The sequence below is a fragment of the Phycodurus eques genome, chromosome 3 (genome assembly GCF_024500275.1).
Source record: "Phycodurus eques isolate BA_2022a chromosome 3, UOR_Pequ_1.1, whole genome shotgun sequence".
Taxonomy (NCBI): Eukaryota; Metazoa; Chordata; class Actinopteri; order Syngnathiformes; family Syngnathidae; genus Phycodurus; species Phycodurus eques.
In genome coordinates, this window is record NC_084527.1 from 3349934 (window position 1) to 3376321 (window position 26388).

The 26388-nt window shown below is 42.3% G+C and overlaps 2 protein-coding genes across 3 annotated transcripts in view; both read left to right on the forward strand.

The window, feature by feature from the left end:
- Positions 1-6123, forward strand: part of LOC133399721 (tetratricopeptide repeat protein 28-like) — a 176622-nt gene extending 170499 nt beyond the window's left edge. For both annotated transcript variants that reach the window (XM_061671465.1, XM_061671467.1), the window contains 8 exons: positions 78-622; positions 809-1056; positions 1145-1269; positions 1352-1583; positions 1919-1995; positions 3458-3587; positions 3676-3783; positions 3879-6123. In XM_061671465.1, coding sequence (XP_061527449.1) covers positions 78-622; positions 809-1056; positions 1145-1269; positions 1352-1583; positions 1919-1995; positions 3458-3587; positions 3676-3783; positions 3879-5464 — 3051 coding nt within the window. In that variant the 3' untranslated portion in view covers positions 5465-6123. The remainder of the gene's footprint in view (positions 1-77; positions 623-808; positions 1057-1144; positions 1270-1351; positions 1584-1918; positions 1996-3457; positions 3588-3675; positions 3784-3878) is intronic.
- A 4228-nt stretch (positions 6124-10351) lies between these two features.
- Positions 10352-25058, forward strand: LOC133399724 (phosphatidylinositol transfer protein beta isoform-like). Its single transcript, XM_061671470.1, has 11 exons — positions 10352-10437; positions 13044-13074; positions 14006-14151; positions 14446-14537; positions 14721-14728; positions 14818-14892; positions 14990-15073; positions 17418-17495; positions 19395-19505; positions 19912-20034; positions 22820-25058. Exons 1-11 carry the CDS (start codon positions 10418-10420, stop codon positions 22865-22867), a joined length of 816 nt encoding a protein of 271 aa, XP_061527454.1. The 5' UTR covers positions 10352-10417; the 3' UTR covers positions 22868-25058.
- The last annotated feature ends 1330 nt before the right edge of the window (positions 25059-26388 follow it).

The following is a 26388-nucleotide window of genomic DNA, read 5'->3' on the forward strand; positions in this document are numbered from 1 at the left end:
TAATATTTAATGACATGTTAGGCCATTGTCTTAAAACTGAAAAGAAGTCAACCTTGTTTGTATTGTCATGACTTTAGGTTCACTCCCGGCGTCCTGGACCGGCTCCCTGTGGTGGGGTTTCAATGGCAGCAGTGGTGGGAAACCCTAGGCTGCCCTCACCAGTCATGGACCGCTGGCTGTGGGGGCCAATGCCCTCTGCAGAAGAGGAAGCTCTCATGGTAGCTGAGCTTTTAGGATGCCAACCACTGTCTGGCACTGCAGCGACAAAAGAGAGGGTCATGAGTGCCCTCACACAAGCGGAGTGTGCCCACTTTGCTACTCACATTTCATGGAAATTGGCGGCTCTGGTGCTCACTCCAAACCCGGAAAGCGTACCCGGTGCAGCGAGCGCTAACGTGGGAGGGGGAACAATCGGTCGAGGTACCGGGGTAAGGAGAGGAAGCAGCGGTCGAGGCAGGAAGGGGTCGGTCGGAAGCGGCTACACCAACCCAGAGTCTCTCCACTTGCAAGATGACAGCAGCGATGTGGACAGTATTTGCGACAGTCCACCTTTACAGGAGTTTCTCTTGACAGCTGCGGATATATTGGACCTGAGGCTGCCTGTCAAGCTGGTAGTGCTCGGGTAGGTGGACTACTTTGAGCAACACTATTAAACAGTGGTCTGAAGTGTTTTAATATCAAAATATTCTGATTGGGTGACACAACTTGGATAACATTAACATGAGATTGTATTCCATTGTAAAGAGTTAAGAAAATGGTTTGAATCTTGCCTTTTAATCGAGGTTCCTTTTTGATTCTGTGTCATAAGTTCCTACCTAGAGTCCAGCAGCAAGGTGACAGCCGACGGTGTTGTTGGCTTGACACGGTCCTTCCTGGCCGCGGGGGCGCAGTGTGTTCTGGTGTCCTTGTGGCCTGTCCCTGTGGCGGCCTCCAAGGTTTTTGTCCATGCCTTCTACACTGCCCTTCTCAATGGGACCAAGGCTAGTGCTGCGCTGGCAGATGCCATGAAAACTGTACAGAGCAGCAAGCAGTACTCGCATCCCTCCAACTGGGCAGGTTAGTGATAAAAGTTCAAATGATGATGAGAAATAATGGAGATTAATTTACCTAATATGGTCTGATGAATGTTATATTTTCTGTCCAGGATACATGCTGATCGGCAGTGATGTGAAACTTAACAGCCCGTCCTCCCTGATTGGACAAGCGTTGGCAGAAATACTGCAGTATCCGGATCGTGCACGTGATGCCCTGAGAGTTTTACTTCACCTGGTTAGACGTGGACTCGCATACTGTAGAGTAGGAGTTTAGAAGGAAAGGCATTTTACTGATACTATTGCTGCACTGCTTGCAGGTGGAAAAGTCACTTCAAAGGATCCAGAATGGTCAACGTAACTCGATGTACACATCCCAGCAAAGTGTGGAGAATAAAGTTGGGGGAGTCCCTGGGTGGCAGGCCTTGTTAACTGCCGTGGGCTTCCGCCTTGACTCTGCAGGCACTGGCATCCCTGCAGCAGTTTTTTTCCCCACTGCGGACCCTGGAGACAGGCTCCAACAGTGCAGTACCACTTTACAATCACTTCTAGGTGAGCACCACAGACAGACAGACATAACAGCAAAATCTATTTGTTTTGTAAGATTAATGATGACACAAAACGTCAACTTTAAAAAATCACATTGAACAATGGATGGACCTTAAAAACAAATACTGACCAAAACTTATCTGATCTGAACAAAATATGCGGCGTGTATACCGGGTGGGGAAAAAAATAACTTTATTCAGATGTAATGCAGATGCACATAATGCACAATTGGAAGCACTGGAAATTTTACATATTTGAGACATAAGATTCCAGACTGCAGCCTGTCCCTAATTAAGGAATCTGTTGTGTTGACAAAAATGACTGATCCTGTCCCTCAGGTCTGCCACCACAAGCCCTCCAGGCTTTGTGCAAACTCATCACAGCTTCCGAGGCAGGGGAGCAGCTCATCAATCGGGTATGGACCCATCTAATGCACAGAACATCATGCACAACATATTTGTGGTGACCTCACACAATTCATAAGAGACAATTTGTCATTGCATAACCACATTATGTCAGGACTTGTTGCACACCGCTGCACTGGCACCTCAAGCTTCAGTTTAATCTCTACTGAAATGCGGTGGTAAAGCCTAACTAGCTTTACTTCAAGCACTGGTTTTGTCTAAAGTCTTCTTGCAAAACATGTGACGCCAGAAAATAATCTTTATCCGCATTTTTGTGTAACGTGAGGTAAGCACGTTTTAAAGCAGTGAACAGCTACCCACTTGTGGCAATAAGCAGACAAACAACAAACTCTTAAATAACATATTAAATGTAATACTTAAAGGTGTTTATAATGTTTTGGTTACCTCATTTAGCTACTTGAGAAGGTCAAATATTAGAAAGAGCTCTCTGTATGATACGGTACAGTACAGTAACGAAATATTGCCGGGCGGAAGCCGGAGCCCATTCCAGCTGACTTTTCATGCATTTCTAGTTTTCAAGTAATGTTCTTAGTGTACATAAAATGATGCATCAATGTATATTTTTTCCAGGGTATTATATTGCACACTACCTTTTCTTGTCCATTGTTGTCCTTCTTATTGACCTGAACCCTTGTGAGCCTTGTAGCCTGTGTGCATGCAGTAAAAATGCTTTTCTCTCTCCCCTTCCCTTACTTTGCAATCTGAAGGCTGTTAAAAATATGGTGGCGATGGTAAGTGTGCCTTCACCTAGCTCCAATCCATCCCACTCTTGCCTGTCCCCGCTACACCTTTTGTAACACCACCGTTGTATCGTAGTAACTGCATGACAGTTTAAAGTATGTTAATCTGCATGCATGAAATGTAACATACTGTACCAACAACGTTTTCCATTGCAAACATGGCCGTTCGTTTTAAAGGCATTTAGGATGTTTTACATTGTTACGTCATTGCTGGTCAGAGAAATTTATGGAGGTGGAAAAAGCAATAAAACTATGATGTAAAAGTGAAGTGAGGGCAAAGGCACGCGTGTACTCCGTAAAACAGTTATGCCAGGTTGACAAAGGTGTCTCTGTTCTCAGCTAATCCCCAAACAAAACAGGCCAGGGCACATGTGCACCCCATTATGTTGTTCTCCTGCATTGAAAGCCTATTCATAGCTGATAGAACCAGATTAACATCTGCCTGTAAATACCATCGCTGCTTTACATTTGTGTGCATTTTGTTTATGAACTAGCGAATTTAAAATGAGGCTATTTATCGGTAAGCATTGTCTTCATTTCCAATCGGGGTTTTTGGCTGAAACAAATATCTACAAATGTACCAAAACCATATACTAGAAAACAATGTGTCTGTCCATCATATAACCAATAGAATTTAACTGGTAATTGTTAACACCACCATTTTTCTTGTTTCCCTCTTTTTCTTCTTCTTCTTCTTCTTCTTCTACTCCAGCTCCACCAGGTGCTAGTTCAGCTCCAGACTGGTGAGAAGGAACAGGACTTCTCTCTCCTGCCCATTCAGGTGTCTATTAGTGTGCAACTTTGGAGACTTCCAGGATGCCATGAATTTTTAGCAGCGCTTGGTGAGTCAACGAGTTCCCACCTTAAGCTTCCCACATCACATCCAATAACTTAGAGATGACGTTTGTTTATCTTTGCATGTGCACGCAGGATTTGATCTATGTGAGGTCGGCCAAGAAGAAGTGGTGCTAAAAACCGGCAAGCTAGCCAACCGCCGCACATTGCACTTTGCTCTGCAATCTCTGCTGGCGCTATTTGGTTCGTATACATCTGTCTTGTTGTTTTAACATCACGCTTGGTATGGTGTTCTTGTTTTTGAGTCAAATTTTTTTTCTCCTTCATCATATTTACAGACTCCACAGAACTTCCAAAGCGTCTGAGTCTCGACAGCTCATCTTCCCTCGAGTCTTTGGCCTCAGCGCAGTCTGTTTCCAACCCTCTGCCAATGGGTTATTCAAGCCTTCCCTTCTCTCCGCATTGCCTGGACAATCAGGCATCAGATGCCATCTCTGTCTATAGCCTCAGCTCTGTGGCCTCCTCAATGAGCTTTGCTTCCAAATCCGATTGTGACTTCCTCAGCCATCGTCACCGCAGTGGGGCCGCAGCACACTACGCGGCCCACAAGCACCCTCATGTTCCCCGGAGCCGCTCGTCTCCTCACGGAGCGGCGACTGCTATGTCAGGAGCCCGAGGGGAGGAGGAGGAATATGAGGGCTTCTCTATTATCAGTAGCGAACCACTCGGGAGCCACTGTGACTCTTTGCCTCTGCCACCAGGCCACAGCCAGCGCCACCACAGAGGAGGTAGAGGGGCTGTTGCTCGGTCAAGCAGCGGGGCTGGAAGAGGTTACTCGGTATCAGTGTCATCAAGAGGCAGCGTCAGTACTCCTACTTCCCCAGTCAAAACATGCCTGGTCCCCAGTCCAAACTCACCGTTCCAGAAAGTCGGTAAGGTGAGCAGCTCAGACACGGGTGAATCGGATCAATCCAGTACTGAGACAGACAGCACTGTGAAGTCTCAGGAGGAAAAAAGTCCCCCTCTTGATCCTCAGGAGCTGGCGCAGAAGATTCTGGAGGAGACTCACAGCCATCTACGGGCAGTCGGTAGTCTGCAGCGAGCCAGGGCGGAGGGTGGAACTTCACCACGGAGTAGCGCCTTCCGCTCCTCGGAAACTAGTGCATTCAGCCGTCCTAACAGCAGTGCTAGTGGCAGAGCACAGTCTTCCCCAAAGCCCAAACCGCCCTCCCGCTCATCTTCTCTCCAGAAAATAAGCTCTGGCTACAATAGTCCGGCTGTCTCAGACTCTTCACAAAAGGACGGCAGCCATCCTTCGCCTATCTTGGACAGCCATGCGCAGTTCAAGCTGAAGTACCCAAGCTCCCCATACAGTGGCCACATATCACGTTCCCCCAGTAATGTGTCGCCCAGTTCTGGTCACCAATCACCAGTTGGTAGTGCACCCTCTCCTGCGCTATCCTACTCCTCTACAGGCTCTGCCACGTCAGCTGACGTCCCAGACCTTGACCGATTAAGAAGAGGGGTCATTGATGAAAAGGTCCAAGCCATCCACAATCTAAAAACCTTTTGGGCAAATGCTGCAGCCCAACAACATCTTGGCCCCATCAAAGCTGTTCATAGTTCTCCTAGTCCACTGGCATCTGCCAGTAGGGATGTACTGAGCCTTCTGAATCTCTCTCCGCGACATTGCTCCCCCAATGATACCCAAGACAGCCTGGAGCTGCGGGACCTGGGACTTCAGTCAGTGGAGAGAGGGGGCAAGAACTCCAATGGGCATCACTGTTCCAGTCCCAAGAAAGGGGCTCCATCACCCACAATTTCTACAAGTAGTAGTCCTGGTGCTCGTTCGATCAGACTACCCGCTGGGAACGGATACAAATTCTTGTCGCCTGGAAGATTTTTCCCTTCTTCTAAATGCTGAGACTTTCAGCTGTGTATGAGGTGACGAAGTAGGTCAACTTTTTGAGGGCCGCGATTGGCAAGCCAAGCTTTACAGACACTTTAGAACAATTATTGATTGGTCAAATCGGTCGGTGTGAGGCACATGCCTGCAGTTTTGTCTCTATGTGCCCAAAACTCTGTAAATGGCAATGAGAAATACTCAACGACCTGATACTGTGTTTGTGTGTAACTGTGTGTCAGGTAAACGTAAATGCCATTTGGTCTTTCCCCACCAAACATCCTTTATGTGGGCCAAGATGCAACAACTATGACTGACTGCTTCCATTTTATTTTTTGTTGAAAAAAAATAATGGTAATTATTATTGTTTGTTATTGTTATTAATATTATAATTATTATTGTTTGTAAATTAATTCCAGTGTTTCACAATCAGTATTAAGCGTTTTTCTATTAAAAAACAAAAAATGAACATGTACCGTGTAAAGATGGATAGAGTGGAAGAAAAGATTTAATATTTTTTATTGAAGTCAAAAGGGCATTTTGCCTGATTTCTTTGTGAATTGAGTGTCTGCTCTGAAGCATGGATTCTCTTGCTATTCAATGTTAAGTATGACGTATACATTTTTAGCCCATGATTTTTTTTTTTTTTTTTTTTAGATTTTAACATCACGGTTTCATGACGACCACCTGTCATTTATCAGTGAACTGTTTCAATAAAAAAAAAAAAAAACTTTTCTCTTTTGAATCCTTTAATCTGCAACCAAACCACTCTACAAACTAGCTGGATGATCACACTTTCTGGGGAGTAAAGCGAACAAAATTACATATGCACTTTCTTTAACAATGTCATTCAAAACTGAGCATTAGCTTTGTAAACTCAAAATATGTCTTGTCTTATTAGATTGTACAGGTCCACCTAATGCAGTGTCTTTGAGGGTTATTTTTCCATATTTTGTAGTGCTTGTACCCATTAGGGGTGTGGGTGAACTGGAGCCTCACCTGACATTGGGCATGAGGCAAGAGGCGGGGAACACCCTGGACTAGTTGCCAGCCAGTCGCAGAGCACATGTAGACAACCATTCACACTCATATTCACACTTATAAAGCCGGACGACCCAAATAGCAAACCCAAGAGAATGTGCACACGCCACACAGGAAGGCCAGACCCGGGATTCTCTACTGTAAGGCACACGTGCTAACCACTATTTGAAGTACAGTATTGTTCTGTACTGTACAAGTCCTACAAAATTATAGGCGTGTACAGATCAAATTATTAGCTGATGCTCACAAGAGGACATAAAACGTTGCATTTGAATGGGTCAAAAGACAAAGTTGGTGCTGAGGGCAACATTTTAGTCGTGCATATTTTAATGTGTTTTGCACTATAATAGTGGTAAGTAACAAAGTAGTCATAGGTACATCTCAATAAAGTAGAATAGTGATTTGATTCATTTAGGTTCAATTCAATTCAAAAAGTTAAACTGATAAGAGTTGCACTACACACACTGAAATATTTCATGATTTTATTCAATAAATATGGTTTTGATTATAGATTACAGCAAACAAAAAGCCCAAATTCACCATCTCTAGAAACAATGACAATGATTTTTCACGTGGAAATTAGGCCGGAATTTGCTCTCTGAAAAGTATTTTCCCAAGTGTTTAATTAATCTATATAATGTATGAGTACGGAAATAAATTACTACTGTTCTTAAGTAGATTTTTAAGGTGTCTGTACTTGAGTATTCACTTTTTTAACATTGAGTGTATTTTTTGACATTTGTACAGGAGTTGAATCTTCTTGTTTTCCTTTGGGCTTGTCCCTTTAGGGTTCGCCACAGCGCGTCATCCTTTCCCATGTAAGCCTTTCTCCTGCATCCTCCTCTCGAACACCAACTGCCCTCATGTCTTCCCTCACGACATCCATCAACCTTCTCTTTGATCTTCCTCGAGCTCTCTTGCCTGGCAGCTCCATCCTCATCATCCTTCTACCAATATACTCACTATTTCTCCTCTGGACGTGTCCAAACCATCGAAGTCTGCTCTCTCTAACTTTGTCTCCAAAACATCGAACCTTGGCCGTCCCTCCGATGAGCTCATTTCTAATTTTATCCAACCCGGTCACTCCGAGAGCGAACCTCAACATCTTCATTTCCGCCACCTCCAGCTCTGCTTCCTGTTGTCTTTTCAGTGCCACTGTCTCTAATGCGTACATCATGGCTGGCCTCACCACTGTTTTATAAACTTTGCCCTTCATTCTAGCAGAGACTCTTCTGTCACATAACACACCTGACACATTCCTCCACCCGTTCCGACCTGCTTGGAGCCGTTTCTTCACTTCCTGACCACACTCACCATTGCTCTGGACAGTTGACCCCAAGTATTTAAAGTCCTCCACCCTTGCTATCTCTTCTCCCTGTAGCCTCACTCTTCCCCCACTACCCTTCTCATTCATGCACATATATTCTGTCTTACTTCGGCTAATCTTCATTCCTCTGCTTTCCAGTGCATGCCTCCATCTTTCTAACTGTTCCTCCACCTGCTCCCTACTTTCACTGCAGATCACAATGTCATCTGAAAACATCATGGTCCACGGGGATTCCAGTCTAACCTCATCTGTCAGCCATTCCATCAGCATTGCAAACAGGAAGGGGCTCAGGGCTGATCCCTGATGCAGTCCCACCTCCACCTTAAATTCATCTGTCACACCTACAGCACACCTCACCACTGTTCTGCTGCCCTCGAACATCCATCCATCCATTTTCTGAGCCGCTTCTCCTCAGGGTCGCAGGCGTGCTGGAGCCTATCCCAGCTATCATCGGGCAAGAGGCGGGGTACACCCCGAACTGGTTGCCAGACAATCGCCCTCGTACATGTCCTGTATTATTCTAACATACTTCTCTGCCCCTCCAGACTTCCGCATGCATTACCACAGTTCCTCTCTGGGTACTCTGTCATAGGCTTTCTCTAGATTTACAAAGACACAATGTAGCTCCTTCTGACCTTCTCAGTACTTTTCCATCAACATCCTCAAGGCAAATAACGCATCTGTGGCACTCTTTCTAGGCATGAAACCATACTGTGGCTCGCAAATACTCACTTCTGTCCTGAGTCTAGCCTCCACTACTCTTTCCCATAACTTCATTGTGTGGCTCATCAACTTTATTCCTCTACAGTTCCCACAGCTGTGCACATCACCCTTGTTCTTAAAAAATGGGCACGAGCACACCTTTCCTCCATTCCTCAGGCATCTTCTCACGCGCTAGAATTCTATTGAACAAGCTGGTCCAAAACTCCACAGCCACCTCTCCTAGATCAGGACCAACTGCCTTTCCATTTTTCATCCTCTTTAATGCCTTTCTAACTTCACCCTTACTAATCATTGCCACTTCCTGATCCACCACACTTGCCTCTACTGCTCTCCCTTCTCTCTCATTTTCCTCATTCATCAACTCCTCGAAGTATTCTTTCCATCTATATAGCACACAACTGGCACTAGTCAACGTATTTCCATCTCTATCCTTAATCACTCTAACCTGCTGCACATCCTTCCCATCTCTATCCCTCTGTCTGGCCAACCTGTATAGATCCTTTCCCCCTTCTTTAGTGTCCAACCTACCATACATGTCATCATATGCCTCTTGTTTGGCCTTTGCCACCTCTACCTTTACCCTAAGTCGCATCTCAATGTATTCCTTTTGCCTCTCCTCGGTCCTCTCAGTGTCCCACGTCTTCCTAGATAACCCTTTTCCTTGTATGATTTCCTGTACTGCGAGGTTCCACCACCAAGTCTCCTCTCCTTTCCTGCCAGAAGATACACCAAGTACTCTCCTGCCTGCCTCTTTGATCACCTTGGCTGCAGCGGTCCAGTCTTCTGGAAGCTCCTCACGTCCACCGAGAGCCTGTCTCACCTCTTCCCGAAAAGCTGCACAACACTCGTCCTGTCTCAGCTTCCACCATATGGTTCTCTGCTTTGCCTTTGTCTTCCTAATCTTTCTCCCCACCACCAGAGTCATCTTACACACCACCATCCTATGCTGTCTAGCCACACTCTCCCTACCACAACCTTACAGTCGGTAACCTCCTTCAGATTACATCGTCTGCACAAGATGTAATCCACCTGCGTGCTTCTACTTCCGCTCCTGTAGGTCACCCTATGACCCTGCCTCTTCAGGAAAAAAGTGTTCACTACAACCATTTGCATCCTTTTTGCAAAGTTTACCACCATCTGTCAATCCAAGTTCCTTTCCTGGATGCCGTACTTACCCATCACTTCTTCATCACCTCTATTTCCTTCACCAGCATGTCCATTACAATCTGCACCAATCACGACTCTCTCTCTGTCTGGGATGCTCAGAACTACTTCATCTAGCTCCTTCCAGAATTTCTCTTTCACCTCTAGGTCACATCCTACCTGTGGGGCATAGCCACTAATCACATTATACAGAACACCACCAATTTCAAGTTTCAGCCTCATCACTCGATCTGATACTCTTTTCACCTCCAAGGCATTCTTAGCCAACTCTTCTTTTAAAATAACCCTCTTCCCATCTACACCATGGTCAAATAATTTCAACCCTGCCCCTGAACTTCTAGCCTTACTGCCTTTCCACCTGGTCTCCTGGACACACAATATATATATATATATATATATATATATATATATATATATATATATATATATATATATATATATATATATATATAATATATAATATATAGTATCTGAAGAAGTATCTGTACTTCTAGTACAAAATGAAATCCAACGTTTCCTGTAAAAGAAGTGGGCTTTTCAGCACCGTGAAAGGGATTTTACTGGCGAAGGTACATGACGAGTGCGAGCGTCCAGCCAATCAGCGACCGCATAGGGCGGGGCTCAGTCCAGTTCTTCACAGTTGATGACGTCAACGACAATCAGCGGTCGCTCAGCGGTACGACGTGCAGGTCGCCTTGGAACAAGTACGAGACGAGACGATGGTCCTCACCAAGGAGTAGTAAGTGTCATATTGTTGTCAAACCTTGCTTTTCGACCTCCTTTAAAACAATGTTAGGATTTAACACGAGGTTTAGGTTGGGGGTTCAGGGACTGCATACTCGCTACTCAGAAACTTTTCATCATCATCATCATCAGTGTGTGTGTATGCCATACACACGAGGGAAGAAGGGTGGTGGCATTGCCCAGCAACTACTTCGTGGCCTACCGGCGCCGACAGCTGCCGTTATCTTAATCGATACCCACCTATCCATGTCAAGCACCCTCATTATTAACGAGCCAGTTAATGGCTGCCGTGCGGTTTTCACAATAGGAGGCTTGCTTGCTTCCCTTCCGTAAAGTTGCTGAACTTCATTTGACGTGACGGATAGATTAGCTTCCGGTTAGCCAAAGCTAACCATTTTATTACATGCGAGTGACCAATCGTGTGGTGCTGCTAAAGTTGCCTCGATTTAAGTTCGACTTGATCCCGACTCGATAGTGCCTGGCACAGATTGTCAGTGCTCGCGTTGAGTTAACCGAGCCCCGTTGGCTAGCTGGTCATCGGTGTTAACGTTGTGCTGGTTAGCAAATTGCCGCGATGCAAATCCGAAGTAGCGCGACAATCTCAAGTATTTCGTTCACTTTCACATCGAAGTGCGAGTGTATTGGCAGTGTTTAGCAGGAAAAGACCTGGCAATCTCTGCCTTCCGGATTTGAAAATGTTCGCAGCGCTTTATTTGCTTGGCTTCCGTTGCTTCGTTACATTGTACTTCGGAGTTCAGCATAACTCAGTCACGCAAATTTGTTTTTTTTTTTCAACGAATTTTGAAGAGGCAAGCTCTGTTTTTTTTTCTTTCTTCTACCAAATGTGATGTATAACAAATGATGCATTCCTATTATCAACCTGGACTTTTGTAATTCGCTACATTTGCCAGGCACTTTGAGTCTGATATAAGCAAGTATTAAATGAGAATTTCAGGAGGGAGTTAAAACTCAAATCAGGAAATAAAAGTATGTGACCAGTACAATAATTTGAATATCAGTTGTATTCAATGTAATACAACCTAGTCCCCCCCCCCCCCAAAATGGTTTAGTTAACCGCCGCTCTTCAAATTTTATGGTTTGCAAATGTTTTTGTTGTCGATTTTGTTTTCGTAAGGTTCCTTCAAAGTGAGCCCCAATTTATCAAGGGATATTTTGCAGACCCATCCACAATAGGTGAAAAGAGACCATAAGAGTCAAAGCGTGCTTGCTTCAAGCTGTTTAGTTGTTACTGCCAGTTGGAGTTTCTCTACAACTGATATGTAAAAAAAAAAAAAAAAAAGGAGTTAAACGTACATTTAAACACCAAAATGTTCAATCACGCCATATAATTTCATCTAAAAAAAAGTTTCATTGCTTAATGTTAACATTTAACTTGAAACGCCATAGACAGGTTAACAAAAATTAGCATAGACGTTACGGTAATTCAGACTTGTGAGTGTGTTAAAAAGTTTGGACTCACTCTGAAGTGTTCGTATATTCAAAATTTTGTAAAGTTAAGAAAGTAGTGAGTGCCTGTATTTAAAAACCCGGAATAAAAAATGGTTGTTAAAAAATCTGTGATAAAATGGGGATGCAAATGATGAGCTGTGATATAGTGGAGTATATAGATAGTAGTAGTAGTAGTAGTAGTATAGTATAACTGTACCACATTTTGACTAGTCAGAATGACTCCAACGTATAGTACAGCCATATATTGCAATGTTACAGCAACATAAAAAAAACCCCACAATTCTTTTTAAACAAAATCTATACAGCATGTTGTCATAAAGAGACACTTTAAATTCTTATACCAAAAACTCAGTGAAAGCAAATGGTGTCTTAACACTTGCACAGTGGTGGTGCTCTTAACTGTGAGGCTGTGCATTCTCTTAAAATTTTGTCACCCACTGCTCACACACACACACACACACACACACACACACACACACACACACACACACACTCAGAGCTCCTACACAGTTCAATTCAATATGCAATGTAAGCGAAGGTGAGACTGAAAGTCAACATCACTCATTAGTCTCTCGTAAAATGTTATTTGCTACTGTGGCCTGTAGTTTAAAGCTCCTGATTTGAACTGTAAAATGTGATTTGATCGCTCAGTCTGTGGTCCCTAAAGGACGCCATATAGTATTCAGTTGTATTTGTTGGCACACAGTAATTAAAACAATTTTACACTGCCTTGAAAACCACAACAATAATAATTTAAGGAATTATTGTACTTGTCTATCATATCCAAACTAAAGCCATATCAACTTTTTAATGGTTACTGTCAGGCTGCTTAAGTTAGTTAGCATTGGGTTCTAATTGCTCTAACCTTGGTAAAGAGTGACGACAATTCTTGGAATTAAATACAATACTGTGTACTCCAAGTGGACTGACAGATTATCACTCATTATTTATAATGGTTTTCATTTTGCATTGTCTCTGAACCTTTCAAAACCTGCAAGTCAACCATCACTTTGTCTGCTCCTACACATTAGATAATGTGAGAGATGGTAATATAAAAAGTTTGACATCTATTTATTTAAATTGTTGTAGAAGTTTCACCTCCTCCTCATCATCTCACACTCTCTCTTTCAGCCGTGTGGTTTTACCCTGTAGTGTTGAGGAGGTAAGTGATCTTTGTCTTTATTGACAAAAGTCATGTTCAGATTTCTGCATTCCAGGCAATTTGAGTCTGATATAAGCAAGTATTATACCATTGAGATATAAAGACCCCTCTATACTATTTCTATTGAAGTCATTTATCTTCACAAACAGTCATAGTGAATGCGTAGTTATCAGAACAGAATTATCTTTGTCATTTCTAATATGCTCCTGCATTCAGTATTGAAAATGGAACCGTGAATGTCAAACACAGTGTTGTCACACTGTTTGTCTTGTTTATTTGTTTTTATTTCCAAAAGATGTCCCTTTTAAGAAATAATGTACATAGAAATAATCATTTCCATGGTCAAACTTTCACCACGATAAGACCTTTATTAACTGTACTGAACATATTAACATTTCGTGGTTGTCATATCAGTATAAGTTGACTACTGATCGGAACGTGAGGTGCATCACGGATACTATTTTTACACTCAACTCGCGTACGTATACAAAGAAGTTGACCACTAAAAATACTGTGCCTCACCTTGGTGAACAAGTGATGATGCACACCTTCACACTGGGCAAAGTATTGGTACACTGTTGGAGTTTTACTGCGTTAAATGTAGGTCGGGTTACTTACAAATAAGAGGTATTGAACAATTACTGAACTAGCTTTGCATTTCACCAAAATTAATAGAATTGGTGATGGTGCATATACTTCTTAACACCCCTTGAGGCTGGTCATTCTTTAACTGTTGCAAAAATTCCTCAAAAAGTCAAATGAAAAGCACAGCGTTCATCTTTGAGTTCTCAGGAGGTATGCTGACATCTTGCGTGAACTCATCTCTTGGGTCCATCTTTTGGAAAAGGTTTTACAAAGAGTCCAGACAAATGCTTGTGACCCACATGAAATGTTTGTATTGTGGCAATGATTTGATATTTTTATCTTGCAGTATCAAGTCGGACAGTTGTTTTCTGTGGCCGAAGCAAGTAAAAATGAGACAGGCGGTGGTGAGGGGATTGAGGTACTCAAAAATGAGCCCTATGAGGAAGATGGAGAGAAAGGACAGTTTACACACAAAATCTACCGCCTGAAGAGGTTTGTGACTTTTTTGTGGCCCATTTCACAGTGATTGCGGTGTACGCCCAGCTGGTGGCAGTATTGTCTTTTTTTTTTTTTTTTGAGCTATCTGCTGTTTGTCACCTACACATTAACTAGCAGTCAAAAGGTTGGTCACACTGGTGCTATTAAATGAGAAGCCTTGTCCAGACTTTCGACTGGTATATGTATATATATATATTATTATTATACTGTTGTTGATAGTGAGTAAACCATGATTTATGTCTTTTCAACGAATCCATCTGTTTTCCTTCCTTCCACACCATTCCACAGTAAAGTTCCAACATTTATTCAGCTCTTGGCACCAGAAAGCGCCTTTGTATTTCATGAAAAAGCCTGGAATGCCTACCCCTACTGCAGGACTGGTGAGTCCTCTTTCCGTTGTCAGTCCTTCCTTTATGCTTCCGACTATTTTCTGAATGATTATCTTGGCTCGCAATGTTCATTATATATATATATATATATATATATATATATATATATATCTTTTTTTTGTTGTTGCTAATGTCATGATTTTTTTTTTTCTCCTGACTCCTATCGTTGGTCAGAAGTGACGGTAGGTAGCCTTTGATGGCTGGTCTTTATTTATCAAAGCATTATTGCTAATACTTTGCTATACTGTATTAATTTCTGTATTCTTTGTAGAATGAGTATATGAAAGATAATTTCTTGATCAGGATTGAGACGTGGCATAAATCCGATCTTGGAACACACGAAAATGTGAGGACATTCATAATACACTAATGGAATACGTCATGTCTTTAAATGGCTAGATATGTGTTTTAAGCATTCATTGATTTGAATGTTTTTGCTTTAGGTGCACAAACTAGATCGTTCGTCCTGGCAGCAAGTGAGCGTTGTGCCTATTGACATTGCTGACAGAAGTCAAGTTTCAGCAGCTGTAAGTAAAAATTCAAGCCCTTAAAGCGCTGTATAGCTCCTTCACGTGGACAAGTCTGGTTATTACATGCTCACTATATATATTAAAAAAAAAATATTTTTTAGAAATATGGCTCAGTCTTTTCCGGTTTAGAAATATTGCAATATGCTACACACCTTGTTTACAGGACTTGCCCAAACGAGCCATCACAGATGTACATCGTCTTTGTAATTCCTCCCCAAAAGCATGGAGCAGGAAAACAACAAGGCAATATTCTCCTTAGCATTGTGGTTATGTTCGATATGCATGTAGTAATGTAATAATATCTTATGACCATATCCAGTTATCTAAACAGAAACGATTAAACATTGTGTTCTATTTCTATTTAAGTCCCAAACATTGTGTTCTGTGTATTTTAGTTTTTGTTAAGTTTAGTTTTTTTTTTAAATCAAGGTTTTGCATTAATAGTGTGAAAGAAAGACGGACGGATGGATAGACAGGGGAAGTGTTTAGGTTTTTTCTTCAGATCCGTTGAAGAAGCACGAAAAGGCTCAGTGTAAATGTTGGGCTGCTTAATGTTCTATGTAGATTTTCCCCATTTTTCTGTGTAGAGAATCAAATGTAATCATGAGTGAGCTCAACATTGCTGGAAAGTGACTTAAAATGCTGTTGTGCACATTTGAACGAACTCACAACAGTTTTTATGGTATTGTTTGTGTTGCTTTTAGAAAAACATCCATCTTTGCTGTTTACTCGAGACTCTGAATACAGAGCTGTCATATTGCGCAGAACCGGAAAAGAGTCAACCGTATTATCCGCAACGGATATGACATCACATCATTAGTTTTGAAGTACATTAATTCAAAAATATAGATTTTGAAAATTAGTATTGTAAATCATTATATGCTTATGTTTTCTTGTGATAAACTCTGCTAGCAGCTCTTCTAGCCACCTAACATATACCACCATGCCACCATGATAAATATTTTAAAAACAGAATAAAACCTTTTTTTCTCTATATTTAATGATATAATTATTTCACTTGGGGCAGCGTGGGGTTTAAGCACACTTACCTGACAGTTGACAGGTTGTGGGTTGGAATCTCGGCTCGGGGCTCCATGTTTAGCCCCCATGCTTTCATGGATTTTCTCCGGGGAACCGGCTTCCTCCCACATTATAAAAACATGCATGATAGGTTCATTGAAGACTCTAAACTGTTTGTGTGTGAGTGATTGTTCATAACTGTATGTGCCCTGCAATTAACTGGCAACTTGTCAAGGGTCTGCCTCTCACCCAAAATCATTTGGGATAGGCTCCAGCTCACTCGTGACCCTCAAGAGGACTAGCAGTATGGAAAATGGATGGATGGAATATTGTTTTTATGGTTGCCTCACTTCAGAAATATTTTTTTTCAGATTTTAGGTAGGTAACATATTATTGCTGTTATTTAACATCGCATTGCCTCATTTCGTTGTGTGTGTGTGTGTGTGTGCGTGTGCGTGTATACGCACGCACGCCTGCGCACATGTTTGTTTGCCCTGGGAAGTTAACGAGGCGGACGTGTTTGCCTTTCTGGAGGAGTGTGTTGTGTCTAAGGGCCCTATCAGCCCTCAGCCTCGGGCATGGCTGCAGGCCCCGGGACGTACCGCCTGCACCGATGAGTTTGTTAGTGTAATTACAGCTCACAGTTCTTCGTATGGCAGCGCTCGACAAACGCACGCGATACACACGGGGCTCTAACGGGCACTGGTTTACTGGAAGAGTTTCTCCCTTTTGTCTGCCACGGCACATTGATTCACAGACCTCATTAGTGCCGCACACTGCATTGTTATAGGGATTGAGCTCTCAGCATTAAAACAGTCAAATTAGTGTGTGTGTGTGTGTGTGTGTGTGTGTGCGTGTGCCGTTTCCACACAGTTTTCACCCTCCTGTTGTCTGATCACCCGGAAAAATAGCTTTTAGATGCTGGCACATCATGATTTATTGTAAATTGCTGGGCCCTCGAGCAGTTGATCATTTGAAACCCTTTTGTTGTATTCAAGTTTGTATTTGTTTTGCGCGTCCTACGAATTTAACCCATCTTCTCTGTATGTTAAGTATTCTTCAGTATTAAGAGGTAGGTTATTACAGATCATGTCACAAATGATACAAAGTTGGCAGTACACGCATGGTGTGTGTGGCAAGGCTGCGTTTGTTCGGATTTGTTGTATAATCTTTCATCAAAGGTGAGTGAGTGTGTTGTATGTTCATGTACAGTATGTAATCCTATACACTCTGATTTTCCAAGCTTGTTGGCTTTCAGGTGTCTGTCTGTTTAACAACATGCTGTATATCATATTAATTTTTGACCTCATTGTCATCACAGGACTACAAGCAGGATGAGGACCCCGCCAAGTTCAAGTCGGTTAAGACCGGAAGAGGACCACTTGGGCCTCACTGGAAGGTATTTATTTTCCGCATTCACTCTGACTTTCCCTCTCCTTTGTAGTTCGTCCCAAGGGTGTTTGATGGGTTTGAGGTCGGGGTTCTGTGAAAGTTCTTCCACACCAGACGTATCCAGACAAGTCTTTAGAGACGTTGCCTGATTCAAAAGTGTTCCCATGTTGAAAGCACGTTATTGCTTTTGGTAAAATAAAGAATTCAGTGTAATAACAGGCAGCCAATTGTGTAACAATTGGGTCAGTCAAAATTATATTTGAGTTACATTATATATGAATAAATCGATCTTGATTGTAATGAGCTGACAAGCTCCTATGTTTTAAAAGAATTAAAGGCATAGACTCTTGTTACAATTTGACTTGATTGTGGCACGCTTTATTAACATGATAAGCTGTTTTGCACCGAGCGCTAGTGTCTGTCTGTATTTATCAGGACAACATTGAGCAGTAGTGAGGCTGCAACAATGTAAGGCTGCCGGTTGATGAAGACAAATCACCACTCTTTCACTTCTAATTGGCTCTAATAGAAAATTCAAGTTGCCAGGGCAGATAATGGTTTTATTCTCCAAGCTCTGTCTTCCCACTGAGTGTGTCTGCCAGTAGAGGGAGATGATCATGAGTCATGACTGATATAGAAACAGACATAAGTCATCTGTGTAGAAACTTTGACTGGAGAATTGTTGCTTTCCTTTAAATTCTGCAGCTGCCCAACAGTCCTCCTTTCGTCCCGGCCCCCCCCCCCTTTTTCTTACAGCTTTGAAATTTCTGCCCTGCTCTGGCACCCTCCAAGTTTAACATAGGAAACTTTCCTTTGCTTCCAGAAATTCTGCAGTACAAAGGCAGCCAAACCACTTTAAAACTATGAATAAAGAAACACAACTTTTCATTTTTATTTTTAATTAGATCATTTTCCCATCCACAGTGGACACTGAAAGAGTCTGGGGAAAAAATACTGTGACAACAGAGGGCCAATTTTCTGCCAGCTTCATGGAGCAATAAAACTCTTGTGTATCTCTGCATGCACACATGCTTGCATATCGCTTGCTTTTGTATTTCTCAAAACTTCTGCTCCTTTGAGCGGGGCACAGAGAGTGGGAGAAGAAATGTCACCGTAAGTGTTTTGATGTAGAATGCGTTTCATGTGAAGTTCTCCTTTTGCCATGACAACTTTTCTAAACCCACTGCAAATTTAGAAATGTTTCTCATTTCCCTTCTCTCGCTTTTTCTCCATGACGGCAGCATCAAACAGCAGCGCAATGGGGGTGACTGAGGCAGGTCTGTGGCATTTTCTCCTGGAATACTGAGCCAGAATGAAGTGATTAATTAAACAGGTGTTCTCTGAGGCTTCTCTGGGACTGTTCTGGGGGCGAGCAAGTCCTATGTGTTAATAATGTAACCAGCTTTGCACCGCCCTTATCGCATCTCCGGTTCCGTTTTATGTGCCTTCCCTGGCCACAAAGGCACGTCTGTCAGGAACGGTGTCACTGTCGGGGCGGAGGCAGAGAACTGGTCCCTTCATCTGGAGTTTATCCACTTTGCTCTGCCACCGCCTCCGCGCTTTTTCCTTCTTTTCTTCTTCTCTTCAGAGGACAGCAAAGAGCGCGGAATGGATTTAGAAAGTGTGTTATAGATTAGGGCACTTTTATCTGTGCACAGCACATCTTCATATTGATAATTATTTCACTAAGCTCCATACACAGAGCTTTATGAATTAATGAGGTTTTTTTTTAAACTTCAAATGCTGCCAAGATTGGTTTTAAATGGTATTCTCTCAGCTGTCTTTATGATTATTTTCTCATTTACAACTTTTCAATCCTTACATTATTTATCCTGTTGGGGCCCTCAAGATGGATGGATTGAATTAATTCTTTCTTGTGATTCTTTTACTGTTTCTCTCTTACCAGAAAGAGCTGAGTGCCAAGACCGACTGCCCTAGAATGTGTGCCTACAAACTGGTCACAGTCAAGTTTAAGTGGTTTGGCCTGCAGACTAAAGTGGAGAATTTCATCCATGAGGTTAGTGTGACCGTTGTGCACAATTTACACTCAATACAGCCTTGGGATCAATTCAGACTATGCTGATTACTGTGGAGATTTTTTTAAACTAAAAATATTTTGATTGATAGCCTTTGGTTACAGTTTTATTTATATTGATTTTCCTTTTTTTCTTTATCGGAAATGCATAGATTGCTTGGAATCTTTTTTTTCTTTTTAAATTACATTCATTCATTCATCCATCCATTTTCCTTACCGCTTATCCTCACTCGGGTCGTGGGCGTGGTGGAGCCTATCCCAGCTATCTTCGGGCGAGAGGCGGGTTACACCCTGAACTGGTGCTGCCTATTTAAATTACAGAATGTTTAAATATAAAATAAAATAAACAGTCAACATCTGGCAGCCCTAACCTGATGCTCACTTTCAGCAAGAAAAGAGGATCTTCACCAACTTTCACCGTCAGCTTTTCTGTTGGATTGACAAGTGGGTGGAGCTAACAATGGATGACATTCGACGGATGGAGGCAGCGACTCAGAAGGAGCTGGATGAGGTGAGTGCATAGAGCTTGTAAAACAAACTTATAGATGGGGATGGCAAATTATTTGATTTTTAAATTTCGATTTCAAATTTGTCAGGTCAATTTAAGCAGCTTTTTCACTTCAAAGTGTGTGATGATGTGCACACATCAACGTGGCTACGAACAGAGTAGAAGTGCTCTTTTAAAAAAAAAAAAGCAGTGTTGGCAACTTAGTGATTTGTTCACTGTATTTGGCTACTTTTCTGACCACTCTAGCAATTTGTTTTGTTTTTTTTTCTCAAAAAAAGCAACACGCTCGTTTAATTCTCAAGATTCTAATTTCTGCCAAGAAACAGACAACATGAGCAGAATCATTTTCACATGGGTTTCCATGAAAAGAAAGGTAGGTGACCAGGAGAAGGCAGTCGTGGAGTCAATTGCAATTGACTTGCCAAAAAATGGTGCACATTTATGTTGCAAAAGCAGAGGTTTGTCACCATGTTGGAAACTTTTGCTTTCAAGCCACAAATATTTTGCCACGGTTGCCTTGTCTCACATGTATATAATTCTCCATGAGAAATGCCATGAGAGAATACATTCTTCAACAATAGTCTTGCGGACCAGGCGGGTTTATGTTTTATTGTATGTTAAATTGTTGAACAAAGGGGACATTTTTAAGAAGGCACACTTATTTTCACTTTATCTCTAAAGGAAAAAAAAATATTTATACCATATTAATGTAATGAAAAATGTGCTAAATTTAGACAATATCACTTAATATGACAAACAGGGTGGAAGGTAATTAGTTACTTCCCAACACCGTGGGCTGCACAGAGACTAAACAAAAATATTTTATTTAGAATGAGAGAGAGTCTGAAGGAAGTTTTATTTGGAACATCTATGCCTCTCAAAACGCTCACCTCAGTCACATGATATGAGAAAAAAGTAAGCCCAAAAACAAGCCTTAGGAGTTTTTGGAAAGAAAAAAAAAGGATTACCCCAAAATGGGACCGGATTGTTAAGGAGGCAGGGCTCCCACTATTGTAATTACAACTACATTCAACACAATAGCTTGTGTTTTTTGTTTCTAATCGGGTCTGTCAAAATATTTCTTGACGTGGGGGGGAAATAATCAGAATCAGAATCATCTTTATTTGCCAAGTATGTCCAAAACACACAAGGAATTTGTCTCCGGTAGTTGGAGCCGCTCTAGTACAACAAACAGTCAATTTACAGAACACTTTGGGGACATAAAGACATTGACAAAAAACAATTGTGCAAAAAGATGCAGAGTCCTCTAGCACTTAGAGCAGTTCGAACGACTAATATTGCAATAGTCCGGTGCAGTGACCATTGTGCAAAGGGCGCTGAGACTTCAAGGAGTGTATGCGGTTTAAAGTGACGAGTAAGAGAGAACGTTTCAAGGCATTCGACTTATTGTATAATAATAATAATTAAATTGCTTGACAAACTCAACATATAATGAACCTTGACATATCCAGATTGCCTTTTGGGTTTACTGTACTTCTCGTCTATGTCTAGATGCGTAAGAAGGGCACAGTGTGTGGCACACAGGCCACAGAGGAGTAGCCAGGCCAGGTAGAGGCCAGTCTCCCATGTTTACCTCTGGGCTCCGTGTTGCTGCAGCCTTTGCTGCCTTCACTCTTTGTGGTGTTGTCCAGTGGCTTTTTGTTCACTCTCTTGGTGTGTATGTATGCGTGTACCTCATCTGGTTAGGTTTACACATCTGTGCAAATCTTTTTCACCATCACATGGGTGCATTGTAAGAAGTCCGCATTCTAGCGTGTTACAAACAGAAGCCTGGAACTTAGCACCCGTCAATATACAAGTCAGAGAAGTAAATCACTGTGATTCACATTCTCAGTGAAACCTTATCCACAGGTTTTTCTCTTGGTACTGTTAATATCTGCGAGCCTTTGGCCATACAAGGAGAAAATGGAAGCGTACAGGCTGTACTGTACTGGCCTAACCCAAGTGGGAGAGTCACAAGCATTCCCTGCTGTCGACCAGCATTGCACCAGCATGTGTTTTCCATTTTCCCTTTAAGTAAGTAAACATTGGTTAGCATCAAAGAGGAATGCGGTGAGGACGAGGTTACGGCTGCTGGACAGGATGATACTCGCCTGTGATGGGAGCCCATAGGCGAGGCGACATACGGTAAAATGTCTCGACTGCACAGAGTGAGGGACAACCTCAGCCATGAATTTGTGGTGTCTCCTGAACCAGCTAGAAATGGTTCTGTCAGACTAGAGGAAGGAGACGGTCAAGAGGGACAGGCCAAAGGAGCGGTTACCTTCAAGATGGCTCCTATTCCTTCATTAACATACAAATGGGATACTGCCTTTGAGGAGGTGTGGTGATTGAGTGAAAGAGGATGGGGGGGGGGGGGTGGATGGTGACAGAAGAAGGAAGGTAATCCTGATGTCGTTTCATCACATCTGTCCCGTCCGTCCTCTGTTTAGAGCCACAGTTGGTTTGAACTGTTCTATTAATGTCCTCAGCTATCAGATCCCAACACTAATTGGCTTTCCCCTAGCCGTCAGCCGCAGGATGGGAGAATCTGAATTAGATGTTTTTAAATCTACCTATGACCTAAACAAGATAAGGATTTATTTATTTGAAAGAATGCAGACCTTTGTTCTGTGAAAATGGTTTTTGAATGAGAAATGTAAAGAGCTAAAAGTTGGATCTAATTGGAAAGTTCCATCTGAAAGCAGGTCATTGATTTATTTGAAGTTTCTCGTATCAGTTTAACATGCATACCTTCTTAACGAGCTCTCTCTCTATTTCCCCATAGCTCCGCAAAAAAGGTGAAGTAAGAGGAACGAGTGCTGCAGACGAATAAAGCGGCGAAGGGTTTCTAACAGCAGCAATGGTGGCTGCTAACAGGGCTTCTGTGGCACTTTTCACTTCTTACCTTTAAGGATTCAGGCTGTGGATGAAGTTTGTGTGTGTGTGGGGGGGGGTGTCTCATGCAATCAATAGAGCAGATCCCTAGCTTCCACCCAATCATAGGCCTTCTATCCACTGAGGAATTGGTTTCTAGAACTCAACACAATCTTCACTGACTTTTTTTTTGATTTTGCATTCCTCAGAGTGGATATGAAAACAAAACATTTTTGATTAAGATACGTTTCACAGGAGCTAATTCCCGCTCTTGAATTCAGATTGGCATGTGTTGGACCTAATATTACCTGCCATTTTGTTTTTAGCCTCAAAACATTCCTCTCGAAACGATGCCCAGTTTGAGCTTTTTCACAGTTTTAACTGTACACACAGGTTTGCATTCCTCACTGTGTGTGTGTGTGTGTGTGTGTGTGTGTGTGTGTGTGTTTGTTTGACTTTTTTCCTGTTCATCCACAACCTCCATTAAGAGATCACTATCACCCTTTGCACCTCCGCCCATTGTAATCCTCCCATCAACAGCCCACCTAACCCAAAGCGCTGCATCTTATTAACACTGACAATCATGCCTGTGCAGGTCTTTGCACTCACTCCACACACACGCAAATGACACATCGACATTATGCACAAACGGACGTGCACACACTCACAGGTGCAAATGCCTTTGGTGTGACTGATCCTCATCAAGAACCTGGGCAGATCTGTGCAAGCCCCCCCCCCCCCCCCCTTCATTTCCATTTCCAATACACACCCTATTCTGAAGACATCCATGATTCATATCGCATTCACATCCCCCCCAAATGCACTGGAAAAACAGTCGGCGATGGTGCTAGTCCCCTCGAGCTTGGTGCTGCTCGGCCCACCTTGCTCTGTCCACCCCAGAAGCCCGCCTGCCTTGTTCATCTGTGTTCACACAGCCTCTTGCTTCCTCTTCGTTCTCAGTGTGTTTACATGCGTTTTACCAGTGCCCAGTCCATACCAGCGCTGCCCACAGCTTGCCTTTAACCTCTGAACCTTTTGGACCTGATCTACCTATTGTACCGCTTTAGCTACCTCCCTTCTTTCTGGCTGACCATTTCATAGACGTCTAAAGGTCAACGCTTGCTATTGCCGTAGCAGCTACTGTACAGTTTGGGGTCAGTGATTGCAGGGCTTTATGATATCTCCTATTTGCCAAATGTAATTTGATTCAATTTGTCTTGTTTTTGTGTTACTTGTCTGAATTTCCACTGTTTGATGGACATGCCATATTAGTGAGTCCTGAGTTTCAACTCCACAGTGCACTTTCAGGATAGCCTTTATAATTGTGTGTCAAGGGCTGTCTTTTTGAATCGTAACTCGTGTAACATACATTTCACAATTGCTTCTTTTCTGGAGTTTATTTGTGCCTTTGTAATCATAAGAACCATAGACATTTCTATTGTATTATTCTTACAGATGTTGTTGTCCCCCCCCCCACCCCCCATTATATTGAGTTCTTTCTGATCATTTCATATCCAAAGAATGTCAATGTATGTGTTTACACGTATTCAATAATTATCAGATGGTAAAACAGGACAAGGAGGAAACATTGAAAACTAGTCTCCAATATGATATTGTGATGTTCCATTAACCTCTTCCTTTTACCGTGCTATATGATTTTATTGGAAGTATTACAATTTCAGGTTTGTGTAAAGTGATGTTCGAGAGCTTGCACCTTTTGAAAACTGTACGTATGAAAGATGATCTGTTGTTCTTGCGCTACCCAAAAATCTCAGAGGAAACCTTTCTGTCAACAGTACATAGTATACAATATATTCCTGTCTGTCTTCGGACTCCTGCCGCAAGTCTAACAGAATACCCGCTGGCTACAACTACATATTTGAGCCTAACGATCAGTCGTAACACTGATAGAGGCTGATAGAGAGTGTTTTTGTGCAACAACTACACCGTCTTTTGTCCAAAATTATAAACTCCAGCTGTAAAAAATAATCAGAACTGCTTGATTTTAGATGTTTTTGATCCAATTTGATAATTGGGGGACATGGGATTGAATGTATATGTTGTGCCGTTTATGCCTTAAAATCCTCAAGTGTTAAATATACATGTGATCTAAATATAAAATTTTGAGAAAATAAATAAGCTTGTTTGTCCTTTGGTTATGCTGTATGCCATTAAATCTCATTTTTCCTCTCACACCATGCAGAAAAACCTTGTGGGTTGATCAACATCTTGTTTCTCACCTCTTATAAAACTACATCTCCTTTCTCGTCCCAACATATCTCACTACTTTTTATTATATGCACATCTTAAAATGTTGGTTGATTTAGAAGATTGACCTAAAGTTAAAACTCCCTGCAGCTGCAGCGCAAGTGGCAAAATTACGAGTTGATTTTTAAAGAGCAGGAAGGACCGCTTGTCTGCCAGCTGTGATTTTGCCCTTTTGTCATTGTTTGGAAGAACAGTCTTGTTCTTGTGAGAGGAAACCAGTTATTGCTGACCTACAACAAGCTAATAGTGCTGTTTCTAAAAGCGGAGATGGGCAGACCTGCCCACGCACCACCTGCTACGTAGCAGCTTACAATATTCTACTGTAGGCACATATCTATCCGCTTATGTCTCCCTTTTGAAGCACATGGAGGAATATGGCACAAGTATAAACCCGTGTGGCTTTAATAAATGTGTCAACAAACGAAGAAAGACAACTCAAGAAGGATTCTTGATGGCCAGTTGTGAAATTCAAATAGTTAATTTAGCGCAACTGGGTGGTAGGGCTGTGGGGGGGGGGAAATCGACTAAGTCGATCACAAAAATTGGTCGATGCAAAAATTTCTGTCCCGAGGCAATAAAAGTAAAGCATATTTGCGCCACTCGGAACTGTTTGGCCACTGTCCATGTTTACCGCACGGACATTTGTTACAGGCGGACGCACTGTTGGGCCAGTGGAAAAGCATTGCCAAAAATGACAAGAGGAGCATCAGTAAGTGATTTTTAATCCACTAACAGATGCGTAATGTACTCATAACACGATGTATGAGTGATCTGAATGGGAGTCGGCGTTTTTGTTTTTTTTGTTTTTTTAAAACAAAATGGTAATTGCTAGCTCGCGAATGCTAACCTTTTAGCAAAATGATTTGTTGTCTCATATTCTGTACAGTTTATGCCATGCTGTACCAACATATACAGTTTAAGAATAGAAGTCTATAAGATAATCGATTGTAAAAAGATAAGATAGTGACATCCCTACCGTGTTGTTTGTCGTGCCACGTGAACGCATATCCTGTTCCATGAGCGTTTGAGGAAGTGTCACAGTGAAGATTCCATTCACAGTTTTACCATGTTTTTTGCGCGTGAGCCTCCTCTGGGGCCACTTTTGCCAGAGCTTTGCAGGTTTTCCTTGGAAAGGAAATTTATTTTGGGTGTACCGCACATTGGCTGTTGGATGTCAATAGTACTTCCTGAGCTTGGGTCAAGTTTAGCCTC